Genomic DNA, 19744 nt, shown 5'->3' with positions numbered 1-19744 from the left:
ACACACGCACACACACACACACACACACACACACACACACACACACACAAGGTCACTATGTAAACACAAGCCAAAATAAAGAGTTTTCACATCACTCATCTTCGTGTTTCGTTTCTGCTTCCTCATTCTATTTGGGGGGAATTAATGAACCGAGTCTTCTGCACTGCAACTGCCATCTATGATCATCAGCGGTGTTTTTTGTCGCAGAAACGGAAGGAAAAGGCACAACTACTACATTGTTTAGTCCCACTGTCACTATTTATGTTCATTTTGTTTGTTCTGCTATGTACATAAGGAGGTCTGTCATTTTCTGTCATCCGCATTCCTCCCTTGTGTCATTTTTTTTTTTTTTACTTTCGGGATGCTCTTTTGGTTTCATGTCTTCTGCTAAACTGCTTAATTCTTGTCGAGTCAGTTCTGGGGTACACAATTCGACGTTATGTAATAAACGCGCTTAGGATGATGGAAACACGGCATGAGAAACGACAAAAGATGGAAACAATTAGCATGCACCACAGGCATGTCGTGTTCGGTGCCAGGATGGCCACATTTAGAAGCCAAGGGGGGGCTGGGAGGAAAAAGGGAAAAGCAAACTTATGACAACAGGACCGATCTTATTCATGGGCTGCTTCTTTATTTTCCTCAACGATTTCAATATGTCACTAGGGTTAGGAAGTTAGTTTAGCCTAGAAATCAGCTGTGGTCATTCAGTCTGAGAACAAATGTGATACTTTGCATACTAGATGAACGTGTTGAACCCTCAAGAGTTTAAAACATCAAGCGCAGCCACATGTGGAGCAGCAGCTCTTGGCCCTTTCTTCAAACACACTGCTGCTATAAAAAGCATCTAAGGGCATCCTTCATACCATACCTTTTAAAAGCAACACCATTTCCGAATGTTGTAATGTGCACTCAACCCACACCAACGTTAATACAGTTAACCCATACCAAGGCGCTTCACACGATGCCAATCAGCATCTCGATTCACCACTCAGTCGTGCACAGCCCTACAATATGTATATATATAAAAAAACTAAAAGTAATACTATAACCAATAACATTTAACTAAAATGAAGCTTTATTATATTAAATTAAATCTACCGATAATTAATTTCCTGTATTCTTAAAAATGGATGCTTTTCTTAAAGCATGGTTCACATTCCTTTTCCTAAAATCCAGGTCGCGTCACAGAAAAAAAAAAGAACTCTCCATTCTGCAAATCTCAGCTGTGCCAGGATGACAAGCTGGGACAGGCATTCTTCTTGCTCAACTCACCGCCATGCGTCTGGAGAAGGGGTCATGGAAAAATATTCAAGTGTGAAATGGCAGAATCTTTCTGACGATGGGTCCCTGGATTGTTTTATATCCCCCCCCCCCACCACACACACCTCTGTTTGCACTGCACAAACCTTCAAATTACACTACTCTGAAGTATATATCTAAAGTGCATGATGACTACAGAGTGTGATGGTGTGGCATCCTGTGAGGGGAAGTTTATAAGAGAACAGTGACTGTGCCCTTTTAAGGCAACATTCCTGACGAGCGCAGCGAAAAGGATAACAATGCTTTTTGCTTGAGGACTCTACAAGTCTGAACTTAACCATAGTAACAGTCTGTGTGTGTGTGTGTTCCCGGTGATGATGATGTTCATTAGGAAAAATACCACAGATACACACACGCACGATCAAGGGTGAAAAGCGGTCTCCAGTTGCATCATCCGCAAGTGGAGATTTTTATGATTTTTTTTTTTTTTGCAGTTCCTCATAAATGTATGTATCGCTGCATGGACTCCAGCGGGCGAGTCCGTTATGTTTCCGCCAGATCACGTGCCTCAACTGCACTGAATTTAAAGGGAATGAGAAGAGCCGCTTCGATTGCCCGGGGAATCAAGTTGGCTGTGTTCACTCCCACAACTGCGCAAACGCCAATGAGGGCAAGTCCTATGATAAATGGGTGGATGGATGAAACTACTTTAAAGGGATTACAAATTCCAATTTAAATAATTTGATGGGTGCGGGTGGGGATTATTCCGAAAAAGACAGTAAACAATTATTTATACTGTATCCTGATTTATGTACCGGTATTTGGTTTTCGACAATCACTACTTATTTCTTTCTGTCAATGTTGAAATATTGTAATCCAGGAAGCTCTGCACCAAATGAGGATTCAGCTATAAGCAATAGGATGGAATGCAATTTATCAAATTAATCCATCCTAAAAATGTAGCGGTTTTAACGGGTTACACAATCTCAAATGGCAAATGTACTTCATTTATTTTTACTTTTCGTATTTGGTTGTAAAACTACACAAAAAAGGCCCTGTAACACTGCAAGTTTTAATTCCTTTTTTTTAAATGATCATTTGTGCTGAGTTCAATAACTTGACAATCACATACTTGTCATGGCCGATAGTCTCATAGTCTTTCACAATCACGTCGATGAATGAAGACGCGTCCAACGCTAAACCCTTTAAATCAAATTCCAGCCCCTGCAACAAGAAAAAAAAAAAAGAGATACATTTGTTTCACAAAGATGCTTTTCTACATGTCGAGTCAACATTTCTTCATTTCTTGTTTCACTATGAGCGGCCCACAAGTCCTGTGAACTGCACTCACTTCATTCCACACGGGATTTAGCTCATTGTCAACAGGTTTGGTTTTCTTCTTTTCACCTGAAATCACAAAGGCAACCTCGTTGGAAAAAAGAACAGTGTCACTGCGGCATTATGCAACTGTGAAATCAGTGTAGACACAATAAAGGAAGCAGACTTGACAAATCAAGTGTTATGAATGATTATTTCGTTGAATTGCAGTTATTATTGTATGTCTAACATTGGAAGCCACACTGTGTTTGCACCGAGGAAAAACAAAAAATGATATTTGATTCTAACGGAGTATTGTATTGCACATACAAATTCAACTACAAATAATTAAAAAAATGTTTACAAGCAAATAGATTAAAAGAAAAGTTGAATACAACTGAACTGTACTTTGGAAAATTTATTTTGCGAACCACTAGAGGGAGCCCATAACTAGTGGTACACATACTACATTTTGAGAATACGTAGCCAAGTAGAATTTATTTTATTTACCTTATCATGGTCATAATATTCAGTTTGGACTCAAGAGAAAACCCATAAACTTCATTAAAGATGCAATGATATATAAGTATTTTCATACAATTGTAAATTGCTCTTTGTGTTGTATATTATTACTTCTAGTGTCTAATAAACAAAGCTATAATGGCTATTTACCATATGATGGTCCCAATTCACTTTAAACTCAAGAAAAATGTTCAGAAATGCCATAAAATCATAAAACAAAGGTGACTTAAGGTAAGCTGATATAAAATATATGTTAAAAACCGACACTCCAAATGCTATATTGCTGAAATATCACCTTTCGCTATGTCAAGTCATTCATAATCTCTCACCTCTGAAAACAACAGAAACAATTGGGTCAGGGTTGCCCAGTTTCTTTTTGGGGATCCCGCACGCAGACTCAACAATTACCCGCAACATGGTTGATAGTAAATCCAAAATGTGTTCTCAGAGGAGGAGGAGGACCATATTCCTTAGAGTTAGAGGAAAACTGAAAGGAGGAGAAGTGAAGAGGAGACGTGTGGCTATGGGAGGAGGAGAAAGAGGAGGAGGAGGGCGACCTCATTTGTGAGTCGGATTGAGCTGACTGAAACCAAGCAGCCAATAAAAACAGAACAAAATCTCTGCTTTACTTCAGTAATTATTTTTAGGACAACTATTTTTTTAATTTTTTGCTCCTTATCTTTGAACAGACACTGCATTTGAACTTACGACTCCTTCCTACTCTTTTGACAGCTGGAACATGTTTTGGTTCTTTAATGATGATGTAACAGATTCAAAGCAAGATCCAAGGCATTATTTAAGAGAAATTATTTACTTTATCAGCTCCAAGAAAAGCAATTTGCCAAATGCATTGTGCCAGCCTAAAACATACCAGCATCAAACTTTCAACAATTCTTGGAATCACATGTAGAGTTTTGAATTAGTTAGAGATAATTTCACATTTTTTATTAGTCTGTTCATAACGCGTCATGTTTTTTTCCGGTTTTCATGAAATCATTTAGTATTGTTGTTAGTTCCAGAAGTGTATTTTTTTTCAGTTGTTATTAAAAGCTAATTCTGCAATTTTTTGTTTATCGGTTCACAATGTGATGTTTTTCAGTGGGCATGGACTAATTTCACCTTTTTTGTTTTATCAGTTTGCAAGGTGAGTTAATGTCATTGGAGATTGGGGACAATCTCCCATGAAGTTATCCTTTGCTCATTTTTGTTGTTTTTCAGTTAATTGGCGAATTTGCCATTTTCTTGTACCGTACTTGTTTTTTCAGTGATCATGAACTAATTTAGCATTTTTTATAAGCCAGTTCACAACAAGTATTTTCCCCCAGCTGGTATATTTTGCTAAGTGTGTTGTTGTCTTGGTTTTCGTTACCCAGTTCACAATTTGACTTTTACAGTTGTTAAACATGAGCTAATTTTGAGGACATTTTTGTCTTTTTTTGTGTGTCACCACTTAAGTACAGCGTTAGTATGCATGAGTACTTACTTTTGCCACCTCTTCAATAAAATACGCCGAAATAATAATAAAAACCAACCACGGCCTCCTCTGCCTCGCGTTTGTCGTTCTTGTACCCATTACCAACGAGTATTTTACATTATTCTGATTTTTGCTACGCCATTTGTCACAATGATGATTCCTTCGCGCCTCCCAGTGGTGATTGGGAAGCAATGCCTCGTTCCTGTACCTCAAGTACCGGGGAAATTTTTCCTAATATAAAGTGAACACCCACACATGTCTACCTTTCCATACACTCCACACTTACACTTTATTTTTATGTAAAACTATCATTAAATTCAAAAAGTCTACTTTCATATTCGTGAATGATAACCGAATCATGAATATACTTATAAAAATTCCGAGTTACCACGAAGGCGTCATTGTCTTCGTCCTGCTCTTTGAGCAAAGATTATTTTTACAGTAAATTTTCTCTCACCTTCGCCCGCAGAGGTCGATAAAATTGACCCTAACTCCACACAGCATTAAATCCCTTGTATTTTGTGACAGGTAACTGCATTTTTTTGTCGGATTACAGCGTCAATGCAAGCATAACAACTTGTATTTTATTTATTTTTTGAACGAACACAAGTTGTCGCTTAAGCTAACTACCAGTGTTAACCTACAGTAGTGCTGCGATAGCTTAAATTTATTTTGAGGGTTATTCTTTGATATACAGTATTCTTGTAATTTATTTATGAATTCACCAGTTATAACATCAACTGCACACTGAAAGATTGTTGAAATTCTCTTTTGCAAGATGTACGTAGAACTACTTTTCTCACTTTCCTTCTGGTGCAAATAATCAAGTAGGACATGTCCTGCAACAAACACATAAATCTGTGGGAAATCCATTTTGCAGGAGGAGGTTCAATCTGGAGGAGTGGACCGTCATGTCTACGACACAGGTATCGCCGATTCACCCCAACAAATTTCAAATTATAAAAGAATGTTTCTTTTTTCAATTGATGTGAAAATAAGGGCTTACTGTTGTGAATTCTACATTTCAGCTCCTTTTAGAGAACTAGTTTTGCAGAAAATAACCAAAACGTTGAACAATTGGACGTGTCACGTGTGTCCCACATTTTAGAAGTCAAATCAAATTCATAAAGTTTTTATTGTATTTTAAATTCATCCTGAAATTTCATCCGAGATGACACCCGGCGCATCAATTGGAGGGATGGTGGCGGAGTGATTTCAGAGCGAAAAGAGCGAAAGATTATGCCTGAGTTCTACAGTGAAAACAGCATGGAGGAGAAAAGAGAGGAGTCATCAATACGGTGTCCAAGTGTCCCGAACTTTGGAATACGAGACAGATGTGATACAGTGACATGGTTAAAAAAAAAAAAAAACTACTCCCTCCTCTGCCTGAAGTACAGCTCGACATTGTTGTCACGGTGCTTTAGCTCACGGAAAAGCCTCAACTCCTTCAGATCCTGCTGTGCCATTAGAATCAGAGGCAATCGCAAAATGTCCTTTCTTTTATCTGTTGCTTGTCTCCTCCTCCTCATCCCCTTGTGTATCGCCAGGGCTTGTCATTAAAACAGTGACAAATGTGGTCGTCTGAAAAAGTCTGAAACAGCAGGAAAAAGCACCGGGATACTTCCTGTTTGGTTGCTCAGCAACCAGCGTCAAATATGGGCAAGTTTGTGACATGCCACAATCATCGGTACGTCGTAGTGCATTTCAGCGGAAATTAAATGCAGTGTGTAAGTGTAAGCACCTTAATGTCGGACCACCTCCAACTCTCTCAAGCACCTCTCTCAATAGAGTTGTACAAGTAAGATTGACTTCCACCGGGCTCCTCTCTTGTTTGTTGTTTCTTTCTTAGCGGAAATTAAAGTCGATTTGGGAATGCTAAATTTAGCGACCAAAAATGTTGCTCCACAGCAATGTTGTTTGTTGAAGTGGAGCATGTCAGCAGGGTCGCAGTGAACCACAGAAGCTGCGAGACAAAAAAAAAAAAAAAAAAAAAAACACCCTAACAAACAAACACTGAAAAAAAAATGATTGGCAGAGGTGATCAGTGTCATAGACATCATGTTGTAAGCGCTTGTACCAGATTAGCACTAGAATCAATCAGTTTGAACAGTAAAGGCATATGATGTGATCAGATCATTGGCCTGCTTCGAACAAAACACTCAAGAGGCTCTGAGTAAACGTATCGATTAAATCTTGTGTTTATATTGGTGAACTCTCCAGCCAAGAATGCCGATTCATGTGTTGTAATAATCAGCTAATGATGCATAGCTGTGAGGCTGCTTTCATAGATACCAGAACCCCGATTAATCTCGAAATGAGTCGTCCACTTGCCTAAATAGATGTTCATCCATATTTCAAAAAAATATGCGTGCTAAGGTTAAAGGACAAATCTATAATATATTCTCCGTAGTTGTGAATTTGAATGGTTGTTTGTTTATGTGTGACCTCCTGCATTTGTTTGTGATGGTCTTTGACAAAATAGTTTCAAAGTCCCTTCTGCCTTCTACCGGTTTGCGCCTCTAGATGGTAGTCACGGTTTTTAAATTGTTTCTATGCTAGCATGAGCCAGCAAAAAGATTGGGGTGAAAAGCATGAATGGCTAAAAACGGTCCTCAAGATGACGGTTTATTTCAATCTGCCCTAAAAACTGAATTGTTCACTGTTGTTTTCACTTGAGGCAAAATAATTATTTCACCGCCTTGTTTTTCTTTGTGATTTTTTTTTTACTTCATTTTTGTCCTTTCATTCAGTGGTTGTCAAACTTTTTACAGTTCCACCTAAAAAAAAAAAAACATCTCCAGATAAAATCTACTGCACTTGAGTTAAAGGGGGAAAATGTACCTGAATGGTTCAAAACTGATATTCTTGCCTTGCCTAAAAAGGTGTGGCATGTTAGCCACCATTTAGAAATGTGTCCCTTTATACATCATGTACAATGTTTTCTATGTCTTATTTATTTTTTTTATGACTGTATTAGGGCAACACTTCAAATGAACATTACTCCAGTGATGTTGCAGAGCTCCAAAAGACTCTCAAAGATGTAGGTAACCTTTTGCTCTTAAGATATTTAAAACAAACAAAATAAAAAATTAGCAAGTACACATTTTTTTTTTTTTTTTTTAATAGTGACAAGTAAATTAAAAATTACTAAGGCCACTTTGCTGTTCGGCGAACAATTTGTTTGATTGTTGCATTATGTTTTGTACATACATTGAAGGAAAAAAATGCTATCACATGCTTCTACCGTTTGATTTTGTTTATCGATTGCACTGGTGCCTTGAGATTCGAGTGACTGTGGCACTGTCTTAGACTGCCCCCTGTGGCCAAGGTGGGCGCAGCAGAATGAGCAGCACAATGAAATGAATTGGCACATGAAATCACAGATTAATTCTTCTTCATTAAATTATAACTGTATGTTTTTATGAAGTACAGTATTGTAAAATGCTGTTCTCCTCATTAAAAGACACATTACACAAAGGCTTTTTTTTTTATTTTGTGTGTGGACACCAGAAAATATTTAAGTAGATTTACGTCCCATGGCAGCACTATAGTCAAGTATGCACATATGCACACTCGTTGGCTGATTCTTTGTTCGTTTGGAGAGCTTGTTATTGACACGTCTGCCTCACTGCGTTTCCATTATGTGCTTCTCAAACCAAGGCCTTGGCCAAGAACCAGCAGTGGCTGGCTTACAACCAGCAGCGAGAGGCCTACGTGAGGACAGTCGTGGACAGAATGCTGTGGCTGGACAACCAGCTGGACCAGGCCGTCCGGGCCCAGTTGACACAGCACAATAAGGAGCATTCAGAGGGTAAGACACAAGGCGGCGTGTCACCAAAGGCGCAACAACGGCGAGATCTGTTAAGATGTTTTTGTTTGCGTCCCTGCTCGCAGCAGAGGAGAGAATGAGGGAGATGAAGGAGCATTTTGAAAGCCTGCTGGTGATTGGTCGAGACAACCTGCTGATAGTCAAGCAGCGGCTCGACGTCACCCTCCAGGACCTGGCAGAAACTAAAAATAGGTGCGCCGCAAGAAACACACTGCGAAACTATGTGTCCAGAATGTCTTCATGTACAGGTGCTTCTGAATAATTTAGAATAAGGTATGGCTTTAAAAGTTGTTTATGTGAAATATTACACACTACTCCAATAGGTCTTCATAATACATGAGATTCACTTTCCAAGTTGAACGACGGAATCGAATCGAGTTCTCCGATAAATTCAGATTCATTGAGATGCACCTGTATGACCGACGAAATGTGCAGGGTTGAGGAAAAAGAGATGGAGGCCAGTGAGCTCAAGCAGCAGCTTCGGCGTTGCTCCAAGGAGAAAGAACTGTTGATGAACGAGATAATAGTGCTCCACGGGAGACTGGGCGAGGAGAAGCGTTTCGCCAAATTGGAGCGGCAGGTACAACGTAACCATCAACCACAACTTGTAGACTCGCTATTTGTTCTGCGTGCCGGTGAAAATGTATCAACTTCATTGGATCGTCACTGACTATTCATTGAAAGGTGAGTATTCGTGATGTTTGGTTCTATTAACCATTTCTGATCTCCTTTGACAGAGAAAGCAGCAGGAGGAAGACTACGAGGAGGAGGAGGAGGAGGATGAAGAACCCGTCTACGAAGAAATGAGACCCTGTCGCCCCTCCGGTGAAAGCATCTTGGACGCAAGCACCCTGCACTGCCCCATCTGTCGGATCCAGTGTCCTGTCAGTCAGTACCGGCAGATGATGGACCACCTGGAAGTCTGCATGAATTGAGCTGAACCTCAAACATCCTGAGGTCTGCAAGATCTTCAACGTTGTGAGTTGTTCGCTCGCTTGAGTTGTTCCGGTTTTAAATAAGCACCCGAGATCTTTTCATGTTCTTTTCATGTTCTTGTGCTTTGATTGTCATTTAAAAAAAAAATGAAATGAAATAAAAATCTATATTTGTGACACTTTGACAGGCCTCTGTTGGTCGTGGTTCCCCTGCTATTCCTCACACGGATCAGAAAAGATTACTTGCTGAAAAGATCTACTATAAGATTGTCCATCCACGATCTGAGTCGCTTGATTCCTGCTGTCTTGGTCCCTGGTCGCCAGCCAATCCCAGGGTGCACATAGACAAACACCCATTCACACTCACAATCACACCTAGGGACGATTTAGAGTGCCCAATCAACCTGCCATGCATGTTTTTGGGGATGTGGGAGGAAACCGGAGTACCCGGATAAAACCCGCCCAGGCACGGGGGAAAAAACGTGCATAATTAAACCTTAAAAGAATTTGTTCAACACATTGAACTACAATGTCAGCCCATCACCAGGTGATGCTTACAAAACACCTAATGACACTGGTCATCAAACTCACAGCCCCTGCGAGAAATCCTCACTAATCCCGTCAACTCTACCTTGAACTCTGACGCTTCCTTTACACAGGTTAAAACCACTCAGAAAAACAGCATTGTTTTATTCTTTAAATTAGCTTCTGTAAGGATTTTTGGTTTGTGCTACTGCTCCATGTGATCCTTAATGTGACTCCATCTATGCTACCAAAAGTTGAATCAAGCAAATTCTTCATGGATTCATCCATGACTATATCTGTAATCTCAACATGCAATAATAACAAATTAAATTAAGAATTGAAAAAAAAAAATCTATCATTTGCACAAATGAAAGAAAAATGCAGTTGCCGCCCCCTCCAGCAATGCCAGCCTACATATTGTGCGTGCCAGAAACCGCAACTATTTTAATATTGGTTTCTTCAACCAACCAGATTTCAATTTCACACTTTCGGCGAGCTGGCCTCCGATGACTTTTTTTCTGTCTTCTGGTTGGGCAGAGCAAAACCCGTCGACAAGCAAAAGACATCTGCGCACATTAATCATCAGAATCTCTGATGAGTGCGATGCATTTAATTGTCATTTGGATTTTCGCGTCGTTCGATAAATGTGGATCGTGAACTGCTCCGGGTAAACCACATCAGGAAACAGTTATGTGCTGTCAGATTACATTTTTTGTTGTTGTTGTGTGTTTTCTACAACTGCGACGTGATCGTGACGACATTCAGAAGTGGATGAAGTCCCAACTGAATGTCCGGGCACCAAATGCACAACCAGCCACCTGACGTTAAGGATACCCAGACGTCATTCTGCTGATGCCATAACTAAGCTATCATTATCCGCGATGGGTCAAATGTCAAGTGGTTGGATTTGCACGTTAAGAAAGCTCATGGGCTTTGTGATGCTTACGTCACGGTCATAAGCGCCCACTGGGATCCCCTTAACCTCTAAGCCACCGCTTGCTTTCTATTCCCCCGGGGGGTAAGAAAGCGGAAGCCGGATGACACTTTTGTAAGGGGGAGTTGTACCGTCACGTTCGCCGCACATCCCGGAGCATCTTTGGATTCTGACTTGCGGGGGTGAAATAATGGGAGACAAAGACACCGTCGAGAAGTTCCTGGACAACAACCCTCAGTTTGCCAAGGAGTACTACGACAAAAAGGTCAAGGCCGATGTCATCGCGGCAGCTTTCGACAACCAGGTGCAGGTCCAAGACCCGTCCTCGTACAGTGACGCCACCACCGTCCAGGAGGCCCAATTCGTGTTTGAGCTGGTCAAGGAATTGCAAGGCGTCGGCCCGCTGGAAAAAGCCCTGCACAAAGTTCTCCAGAGGATCGCGTTGTTGGTCCAGGCGGACCGCTGCAGCTACTTCGGCTATCGGGCGCGCAACGGGACGCCCGAGCTGTCCACGGTCCTCTTCGACGTCACGCATAACTCCCCGTTCGACAAGAATCTGGTCAACCCCAATGTGGAGATCGTCTTCCCCACGGACATGGGGATCGTCGGGTGGACGGCGCACTCCAAGAAGCCGCAGAATATCGCCGACGTGAAGAAGGTGAGCGTTACGGCCGATTGCGATCAATGCGGCGTTGACGCATCCCATCAAGTGTACGCGGTGTACTTCCAGGACTCTCATTTCAGCGACTTTGTGGACAAGCAGACCAAATACACCACCAAATGCATGATGACCGCCCCCATCTTGAGCGGAAAGGATCCCATCGGCGTCGTCATGGCGCTCAACAAGCAAGGCGCCGACGTCTTCTCAAAGAGTGACCAGGAGGTTAGTGTACAGAACTGAAGCGCCGGGGATGGGATGAGATTCAAAACAAAACAAGAGCTGCATTTAAACGTGTGTCTTTTCACCAGAGGTGGGTGTTAGCAAGTCTCAAGCCATACCCTTCAAGTTTTGAGATAAAGCAAAGATTCTGGCGGTCTGATAACTATGAGCAACCATATCGTGGTCTCATGTTACGAAAATGACAGCTGTAGAAATGATCCTTTTTTTGGAAACGTTTCTGTGGGTTCTGTACACAGATGTCAATATTTGCTCGTATCACGAGGCAAGAAAACGGGCCAAGTGACAGCTCATGTCAAGAAAAAATCACAAGTCAAGGTACTCATGTCTGAAGGTAACCCTGTACATCTTTGAAGATCATCGCAGAAAATGACAGGACTAGCTCGTACACAGTTGTGACGAGCAGCTGGCTAGCTAGCTAGCTAGCCATGCCCAACGTTGCGAAAATATTTCTTCCCCTTTCAGATCGTCTGCTGATGTGGCTACTTTCGTCGGCGGCGGCAGTGAGCGGCATTTAAAATCTGGCTCCGAATTTTATGTGTGTTCTGCTTAACCCTTTCACGCACCCTGTAACCTGATAACAAGATAAGATGTCCACTGTAGTAACCGCTGTACCCTAATCAGAAGTATGAAGAAATGTTTTCAAAAGTGTAGTTATTCTTGCCACTCCGTTTATTAAGTGTGAAACTAACAACGACGTAGGAAGACTCCAAGCCTCTCCCTAATGTTTACTCTCCTGGGCTTGCACAGGTGTAGCTAATGAAACGACTCACGTGTTAGCATTGCTTTTAGAAACGTAAATCCAGCATACTAATCTCGCTTTACGGATAGGAAAAAGGTCACCGCGGGTGCTTACCATCGCTGACCCATATGCCGTATTTTAAAGCCATCGTTTGTTTTGGAATCCACTTAGAGCGGAGGAGCTCAGACATTTTTTTTTCTCTCTCTGTGAGCCGTTGGCATTCTTTTTTTAAAAAGGACAAACCATCCATCCATCTGTTTTCTTTTGCGCTTGTGCTCATTAGGACGGACCGTTGACCAGCCGATCGAAGGGCACATACGATATAAACAAGCGAACATTCATAGAATATGAATATTAGTTAATTAATAAGTCACTTTTTTTTTTTTTTTTTTGAACAGCTCTTCAATAAATATGTCAACTTTGCATCGGTGGTCGCCCTCCAAGCCCACACTGCTTACATGTGGGATGTGGAGTCCAGGAGAAGTCAGGTATACAAACTTAAACGCCTTCACCACCAGTGAACAAAGCGTTACAAAGACATACAGTAAAAGACGTACACTCCCCTCAGGTGCTGCTGTGGTCGGCCAGCAAAGTTTTTGAGGAGCTGACGGACATCGAGAGGCAGTTTCACAAAGCCCTGTACACGGTCAGGACGTACATCAAGTGCGAGAGGTACTCGGTGGGGCTCCTGGACATGACCAAAGACAAAGTGAGGGAGATAGACATGAGAAGCGTTATTTTATTCAGAATTTTACTTTTTCCATTGTAAGGCTGTTTTTTTGTTTGTTTGTTTGTTTGTTTGTTTTTTTGCCTCCAGGAATTCTTTGATGAATGGGCCATCAAACTCGGGGAACAGGAGCCCTATAAGGGTCCCAAGACACCTGATGGCAGAGTAAGTTCATTCATCAAAATCGACAACTTCAACAATTGTACAGTGTCCCACCATTATATTGTGTTGTGTGTGTGTGTTTTAACTACTATTTCTGGGTTTTAATTTCGAAATATTGCCACCGGTCAACACTTGTAATTCAAAATGTCTTTGCGTTCCGTACAATCAGGAAATTAACTTCTACAAGATCATTGACTACTTGCTGGAAGACAAAGAGGAAATTAAAGTTATCCCGTAAGTACCGTGCACCGAAACTTCAACAAAAAAACAAACAAAGAATAATTAATAACCCAGCTCTCGTGAGGTATGCTAAATTCTCGCAAACTGAAGTTTCTGTGCGATTTTAGGGTCACAAAAATGTTGACTCGAGCCACTCTATGAAGCTCAGAAGTGACAGCGGCATCCTTTAAGTCATGGGAGAATTGATTTCAGTATTTTAAATTTAAAAGTGAATATTGACTTGGTTGAAATGATTTCCTGTTCGTATAATTTTGAGGTTGTAGCTAACAGCTCATGAAAAACCTCATATTCACCATCTGAAAAAGTGTGAACGTTACACAAGAAATTAAATATATAAATTTGGTAGAAATTGCCCTTGCAAAAATGATTTTGTGTTTCACGAATCTGTGAATGAGTTTTACATTTGGAAGTGTGCTACTGAAATAAATTCTGATTTATCGAGTAACATGGAAACAAAATTGCTGTGTGACTTGCCAGCGCGCCCCCTGTGGACCACTGGGCTCTGGTCAGCGGACTGCCAAGCTACGTGGCCGAAAATGGATTTGTAAGAGCCGCATTTTCACTTTACGATTTTTGGAGAGAACATTTTGAAAGACCTTTATTGATCAACTGGTTGATGTCATTCTAGATTTGCAACATGATGAATGCCGCGGGGGATGATTATTTTTCATTTCAGGTGAGACAATATTTCTTATTGGATTCCGGCAGGGATGAGCAAAACATTGTGGCCCACTTCGTTTTCTTTCTTTTTTTTTTTTTTATCTGGCCGACCGCGCATTTTCCTGAAACTAGTTACTGCAAATGTTTTTTTTATGTAGTTTATTAAATAATTGGTTAACTTATTTATTGTAAACAATCAGATTAGAAGATTTTCAATAAAACAAACAGTTGTGTATATATATACTGGATCCAATACGGGGGATTTTTTTGTTTAAATATTGATGGGAGAAAAAAAAAATCAGCAAATCTGCGTTTACCGAACCAGAGGTATGCAGGGGTCCACTGTTATTGTTTAACTGTATAAACAAAGCAAGGGAGGGAGATGTAGTATAAACATAAATATTAAAAAAATAAGATAAAACATCGTAAGTTAAAAATATGTTTGTGTACATTTTAATTTTTTATCAAACAATGTTTAATGATTTATATATACCGTATTTTCCGCACTATAAGGCGTTTCGCAGTATAAGCTTTCACAACAGCTGCAACTGTAACAAGGTGCTTTACAGGAACATGTAAAATACTACATCCAAGAAATCAGAATATTGATCCATATAAGGAGCATCATATTATCAGGTGCGGTGTCGGTTTATGAGAAAATTTTATGCTTTTAGGTGCGCCTTATAGTGTGGAAAATACGGTACATGACATATAATTTATACATACATTTCACCTTGTTGGGTAAAGTAATTGGCTAATTAATTATTTGGTGATAAAGAGCATTAAAATATTGCATTAGCTATTTAATCACTCCAATAAGATACTTATACACTATATTACCCGGTTTAAAAAAAAATCAAACGTGTCTCTTAAGCACCGAAGTTTGCTCAGCCCTGGACGGAAGTGTCTGACAACAGCCAAGTCACACCTGTGCATTTAATCTGACAGAAAGACGCGGTTGACGAGAGCGGCTGGAAGATCACAAACGTTCTCTCCCTCCCCATCGTCAACAAAAAGGAAGAGATCGTCGGCGTCGCGACCTTCTTCAACAGGAGAGACGGAAAACCCTTTGACGAGAACGACGAACAAATAACAGAAGTTCGCCCAAATGCTGAAAGTGCTTGAAAAGCAATTCGTGTTCATTGAATAAGCGTGTCACTGCGTCCGTTTATAGGCCCTGACTCAATTCCTGGGCTGGTCCACTCTGAACAGCGACACGTATGACAAACTGAACCGGACTGAGTGGAGTAAGGACGTGGCACAGGAAATGCTCATGTACCAAACCAAGGCCACGCCAAATGACGTGCAGACCATCTTGGTGAGACTCCACCCTCAGTTCTACTCCTCTTAGCAGAGCAGTATTGTAAAACGTTCTCAACCTCCATAGAACACTCAAGAAAAGTTTGGTTCTACACCGGAAGACTGTGACCAGAAGGAGATGTACAAACTACTGGTGGGCACCCAAACGTGTCAATTATTTTAAGATCGCCGCAGTGTTGCCGATTGATCAAATTTTGTCGTACGCATCCAGAGAGCCAACATTCCCGAATCCAAGACGGTGGATCTGCACGAGTTCAGCTTCAGTGACTTTCCGCTGTCTGAGTTCGAGCTCATTAAATGCGGCATCCGCTGCTTCTTCGAGCTGGGGGTGGTCGAGAAGTTCAAAGTCCCCGCGGAGGTAACGGTTATTTCTCACTCCTAGTTGACTGTAAAAAAAATACTTCTAAGACAAAAGAGAACTAAACATTATATAATTTCAACATCAAAAAGTTGAAGCTTCATGCTAACAAAGAATGTGGAACATCATAGACAAGCTAATAGAAATTAACATCACTGTTAAAGTACCGTATTTTCTGCACTATAAGGCGCACCTAAAAGCATTCAATTTTCTCAAAAGCCGACAGTGCGCCTTATAATCCGATGCGCCTTATATATGGATCAATATTTTGATTTCTTGGACGTAGAATTTTAAATTATTCTGTAAAGCACTTTGTTACAGCAGTTGTGAACGCTCTATATAAATAAAGCTGTATTGTATTGTATTGTATTCCCTTTAGCCTAGCTCCATCTAGTGGATGCATCATGCACCATCAGCCACTACTATAACTTCTATTCTATGCGTCTTATAATGCGGAGCGCCTTATAGTGTGTAAAATACGGTAATTATAAACCTTCCAACAACTTTAATACACACAGAGCAGCAACTCATACAAACGGAAGATACGACAATATTGGACTTTGGTTTTGAAAATATGATCTAACTTCCTCGAAAGGCTTTGTATGTTGGAAATGTTCATAAGTAGTATTAAAATCCGCGATAGCAGAATGGCTTCTGGAAATGAATTGAATGCCTCTTCAATAGAAGTCAGGCAATTTACCTTTACTTCTTTGCACAGACCCTGACGCGCTGGATGTACACCGTTCGCAGGGGTTACCGTGACATCACCTACCACAACTGGAGGCACGGATTCAACGTGGGACAAACCATGTTCACCCTCCTACTTGTGAGTGCCACTCGAGTCTTTAACCCCCCCCCCCCACACCCAGACCCCGCCCACTGATTGCTTTGTGAAGTTTGGTAAAAAAAAAAAAACAAAATGGGCTTGGTTTCTCCCAAAACAGACGGGCAAGCTGAAGAAGTACTACTCAGATCTCGAGACCTTTGCCATGGTGGCGTCTGGATTCTGCCACGACATCGACCACAGGGGGACCAACAACCTCTACCAGACAAAGTAAGGAGACAGGAAGGGATTGAATTCGACCGGGTACATCAGTGAAAAAAAAATCAAGCTCGGTCACGGGACAAATTGAATCAAACATCACTGTAAATGGAATTCCTGCTGATGGTGTCCTCCCGTAGGAGCGCATCACCTCTGGCTAAACTTCACAGCAGCTCCGTCATGGAGCGACATCACCTGGAGTACAGCAAAACGCTCATGGAGGATGAGGTTGGCCCTCGACAATCAATGATTTTTTGGGAGGGGGGGGGCGCAAAACCGATTGCAATCTCATCACATTCTGCCGTTCCAGAACTTGAATATCTTCCAAAACCTGCAAAAGCGCCAGTTTGAGACCGTGCAGCATCTGTTTGAAGTTTGCATCATCGCGACTGACCTCGCCCTTTATTTCAAGTACGTTCACATCTGTTGGAAGCCGTTTTGCTTTTTCTGGGCTTTCTGGAAATGACCGATTTGTTTTCTTCGCTCCCAGGAAGAGAACGATGTTCCAGAAGATCGTGGATTCGATGGAGGCTATTCCAGACGAGAAAGATAAAATCAGCTACGTTTCCAACAACCCCACCAGGAAGGAGATCATCATGTAAACTCCGAATGGATCACAAAAAAATAACAATGGTTTCTTTCTTCTCATGTAACTGATATGAAGAGATGATATCATTTTGTTGTTGTTTTGTTTTTCCTGCAGGGCAATGATGATGACAGCATGTGATCTGTCGGCCATTACGAAGCCGTGGGAGGTTCAGAGCAAGGTGAGATTTTTGCCGCTCCCGGTAGCATGAACCTTTCTCCAAAAAAAATCTGCTAAATTGAAAAAAAAAAAAATAATTTTCAGGTGGCTTTGATGGTGGCAGCAGAATTCTGGGAGCAGGGCGACTTGGAGAGGACGGTCCTTGAGCAGCAGCCTATTGTAAGCGCTCGGTGTGCTTTTCCTAATTGAAATCGTCTTTAGTTCCCACTTCCTTTGCCAGTTGTAGATTTGAAATCAGACTGCTTTGCTGCAGCTGTTGTAGAATCCCGGTCTTGTCTTTTTCGCCCGTTGTTTTGCCAACAATGACTACAAAGCATGCCGACATGGTTTGGGTGCTAAATTTCTCAACCTTTCTCGTGTTTTATTTAGCCAATGATGGATCGAAATCACGCTGACCAGCTACCCAAGATGCAGTGTGGCTTCATCGATTTTGTCTGCTCTTTTGTGTACAAGGTAACATGTTTGGAGAAACTTTATTTTTTTCAACCAATATACTCTCTCTCGTCTCATCGGGGCACGATGGACAAAAACATTGAGACACAATACGACGTCACGCTGACATTTTTCCAATTTAGCGAACGACAAAGACCTCCTTTTCCCCTCCCTTCCTCCCGCCCGTGTTTGTGCTCGGTTGTTTTTGCAGGAGTTTTCACGCTTCCACACGGAAATCTCCCCCATGTTCGCCGGTCTGAACAACAACCGGGGGGAGTGGAAAGCGCTCGCCGACGTCCACGAGGCCAAGATGAAGGCCATTGAAGACGAGAAGAAAAAATTGGAAGGTGGAGAGCAGGCTGACGCGGCGGGCGGCAAGTCCAAAACGTGCGTCATCTGCTAAAAACCGTTGTGGGATTATTTTGAGCATGTACATGCGAAACGTTAAATACCTTAAAATACCCCAAAATCTGAGCGCGCGCACACACTGGTACCTTGTCTCGAGTTGCAAACTGTCGCCTGGTTGATTTCTATCTTGTTTTATGTGTTACGAGTGAGCTTTCGATACGGGACTGACTGTAAAATACAAAATGAGAACACGTGTAATGAGCTGCTGTAGCCCACTACACACACCTGGACACTCACGGGCAGATTAAGCCACCCCAGAAGAGCAAATGATGTCACTCATTAGGCCACACCTCTGCGAGGCACACATCCAACACATCAATACCGCACAAGTACAAATATGACGCTTGATATGGATGCCGATTTGATATATGACGAAATGAATTTATGAGCTTGATTATAGAAAGAATTAAAGTCACACGTCAAGGTTCCACTGGACTGTGATGCCAATTTTAGGATTAGCGTTGCGTGTACGGATTATCTTAATATCTTAACGATGATTTCAGTATTAAACTATTATGTGTTGCCACGCCAAATATGACTAGAAATACATGAATAAAATGAGATTATGTTAGTGCTATTGCATTTCACGGCCCCCCGCCCCAAAAAAAAAAACAAACACACTCTTGTATACGTCATGTTGCTTTTAAAAAGATCTTCTGTGATAAGGTGACGAGCAACATAAGGAGATTTGACTCTATTGGATTTGCTTATCAAACCAGTGGAGTCCCTGGGATTATTTTTTTTTTTAAGTTGCCCCCTGCTTACTACATAACGTAAAAATACTGACGTCCTGCTTAGAATTCTGCGGCAACCAGCGAGACCGAGAACACACACAGGACAAGAAAAGTGATTTGATCCTGACTCATATGAAAGTAGCGGTATTATTTTATGCACAATAGCCTAGCTACAGTATCAAATATGTCAATAAAGTCTATTTTTGAAAATGATGCCTGTGTTGTATTTATGTCATGACATACAGGTATACGAGCGTAATACAGCAAGAGAAAATCCGCAATGTACAGGGACCGTGTCATTCTTTCCATCCACATTGACATATTTTTTTTACCCCTTCCTACACTGTTTAAACATGTTAAAACACACAAAAATAATTTTTTTAAAAGGCACACCATATCATAAGTGTAATTCAATTTGCATTAAAGCACTTTTTTTGAACAAAACATCCAATCAAA

General features: G+C 41.2%; 3 protein-coding genes across 8 annotated transcripts in view; 2 read left to right on the top strand and 1 right to left on the bottom strand.

The window, feature by feature from the left end:
• myofl (myoferlin like) overlaps nucleotides 1-3605 on the bottom strand; it is a 23313-nt gene extending 19708 nt beyond the window's left edge. For 5 of the 6 annotated variants that reach the window (XM_019859838.1, XM_019859839.1, XM_019859841.1 and 2 more), the window contains exons 1-3: nucleotides 3432-3604; nucleotides 2615-2670; nucleotides 2396-2487 (exon numbers count right to left, since the gene is read on the bottom strand). In XM_019859838.1, coding sequence (XP_019715397.1) covers nucleotides 2396-2487; nucleotides 2615-2670; nucleotides 3432-3519 — 236 coding nt within the window. In that variant the 5' untranslated portion in view covers nucleotides 3520-3604. Of the gene's footprint in view, nucleotides 1-2395; nucleotides 2488-2614; nucleotides 2671-3431 lie in introns of all 6 variants that reach the window. The other variant, XM_019859840.1, reaches the window with a different exon arrangement.
• A 1416-nt stretch (nucleotides 3606-5021) lies between these two features.
• Nucleotides 5022-9503, top strand: LOC109509945 (centrosomal protein of 55 kDa-like). Its single transcript, XM_019859911.1, has 7 exons — nucleotides 5022-5104; nucleotides 5457-5502; nucleotides 7554-7616; nucleotides 8237-8387; nucleotides 8471-8597; nucleotides 8841-8985; nucleotides 9143-9503. Exons 2-7 carry the CDS (start codon nucleotides 5488-5490, stop codon nucleotides 9338-9340), a joined length of 699 nt encoding a protein of 232 aa, XP_019715470.1. The 5' UTR covers nucleotides 5022-5104; nucleotides 5457-5487; the 3' UTR covers nucleotides 9341-9503.
• Nucleotides 9504-10783: 1280 nt separating this feature from the next.
• Nucleotides 10784-19603, top strand: LOC109509942 (cone cGMP-specific 3',5'-cyclic phosphodiesterase subunit alpha'-like). Its single transcript, XM_019859907.1, has 21 exons — nucleotides 10784-11457; nucleotides 11530-11682; nucleotides 12838-12927; nucleotides 13008-13148; nucleotides 13257-13331; nucleotides 13498-13562; nucleotides 14046-14112; nucleotides 14197-14244; nucleotides 15177-15326; nucleotides 15403-15546; nucleotides 15616-15681; nucleotides 15760-15906; nucleotides 16625-16732; nucleotides 16851-16960; nucleotides 17089-17176; nucleotides 17259-17359; nucleotides 17439-17546; nucleotides 17652-17715; nucleotides 17799-17873; nucleotides 18084-18167; nucleotides 18358-19603. The coding sequence occupies exons 1-21, from the start codon at nucleotides 10990-10992 to the stop codon at nucleotides 18547-18549; spliced, it is 2544 nt and encodes an 847-aa protein (XP_019715466.1). The 5' UTR covers nucleotides 10784-10989; the 3' UTR covers nucleotides 18550-19603.
• The last annotated feature ends 141 nt before the right edge of the window (nucleotides 19604-19744 follow it).

Source organism: Hippocampus comes, unplaced genomic scaffold (genome assembly GCF_001891065.2).
Source record: "Hippocampus comes isolate QL1 unplaced genomic scaffold, H_comes_QL1_v1.1 scaffold64, whole genome shotgun sequence".
Lineage (NCBI taxonomy): Eukaryota > Metazoa > Chordata > Actinopteri > Syngnathiformes > Syngnathidae > Hippocampus > Hippocampus comes.
Note: the sequence above shows the minus strand (reverse complement) of the source record. Positions and strands in the feature narration are given on the sequence as shown.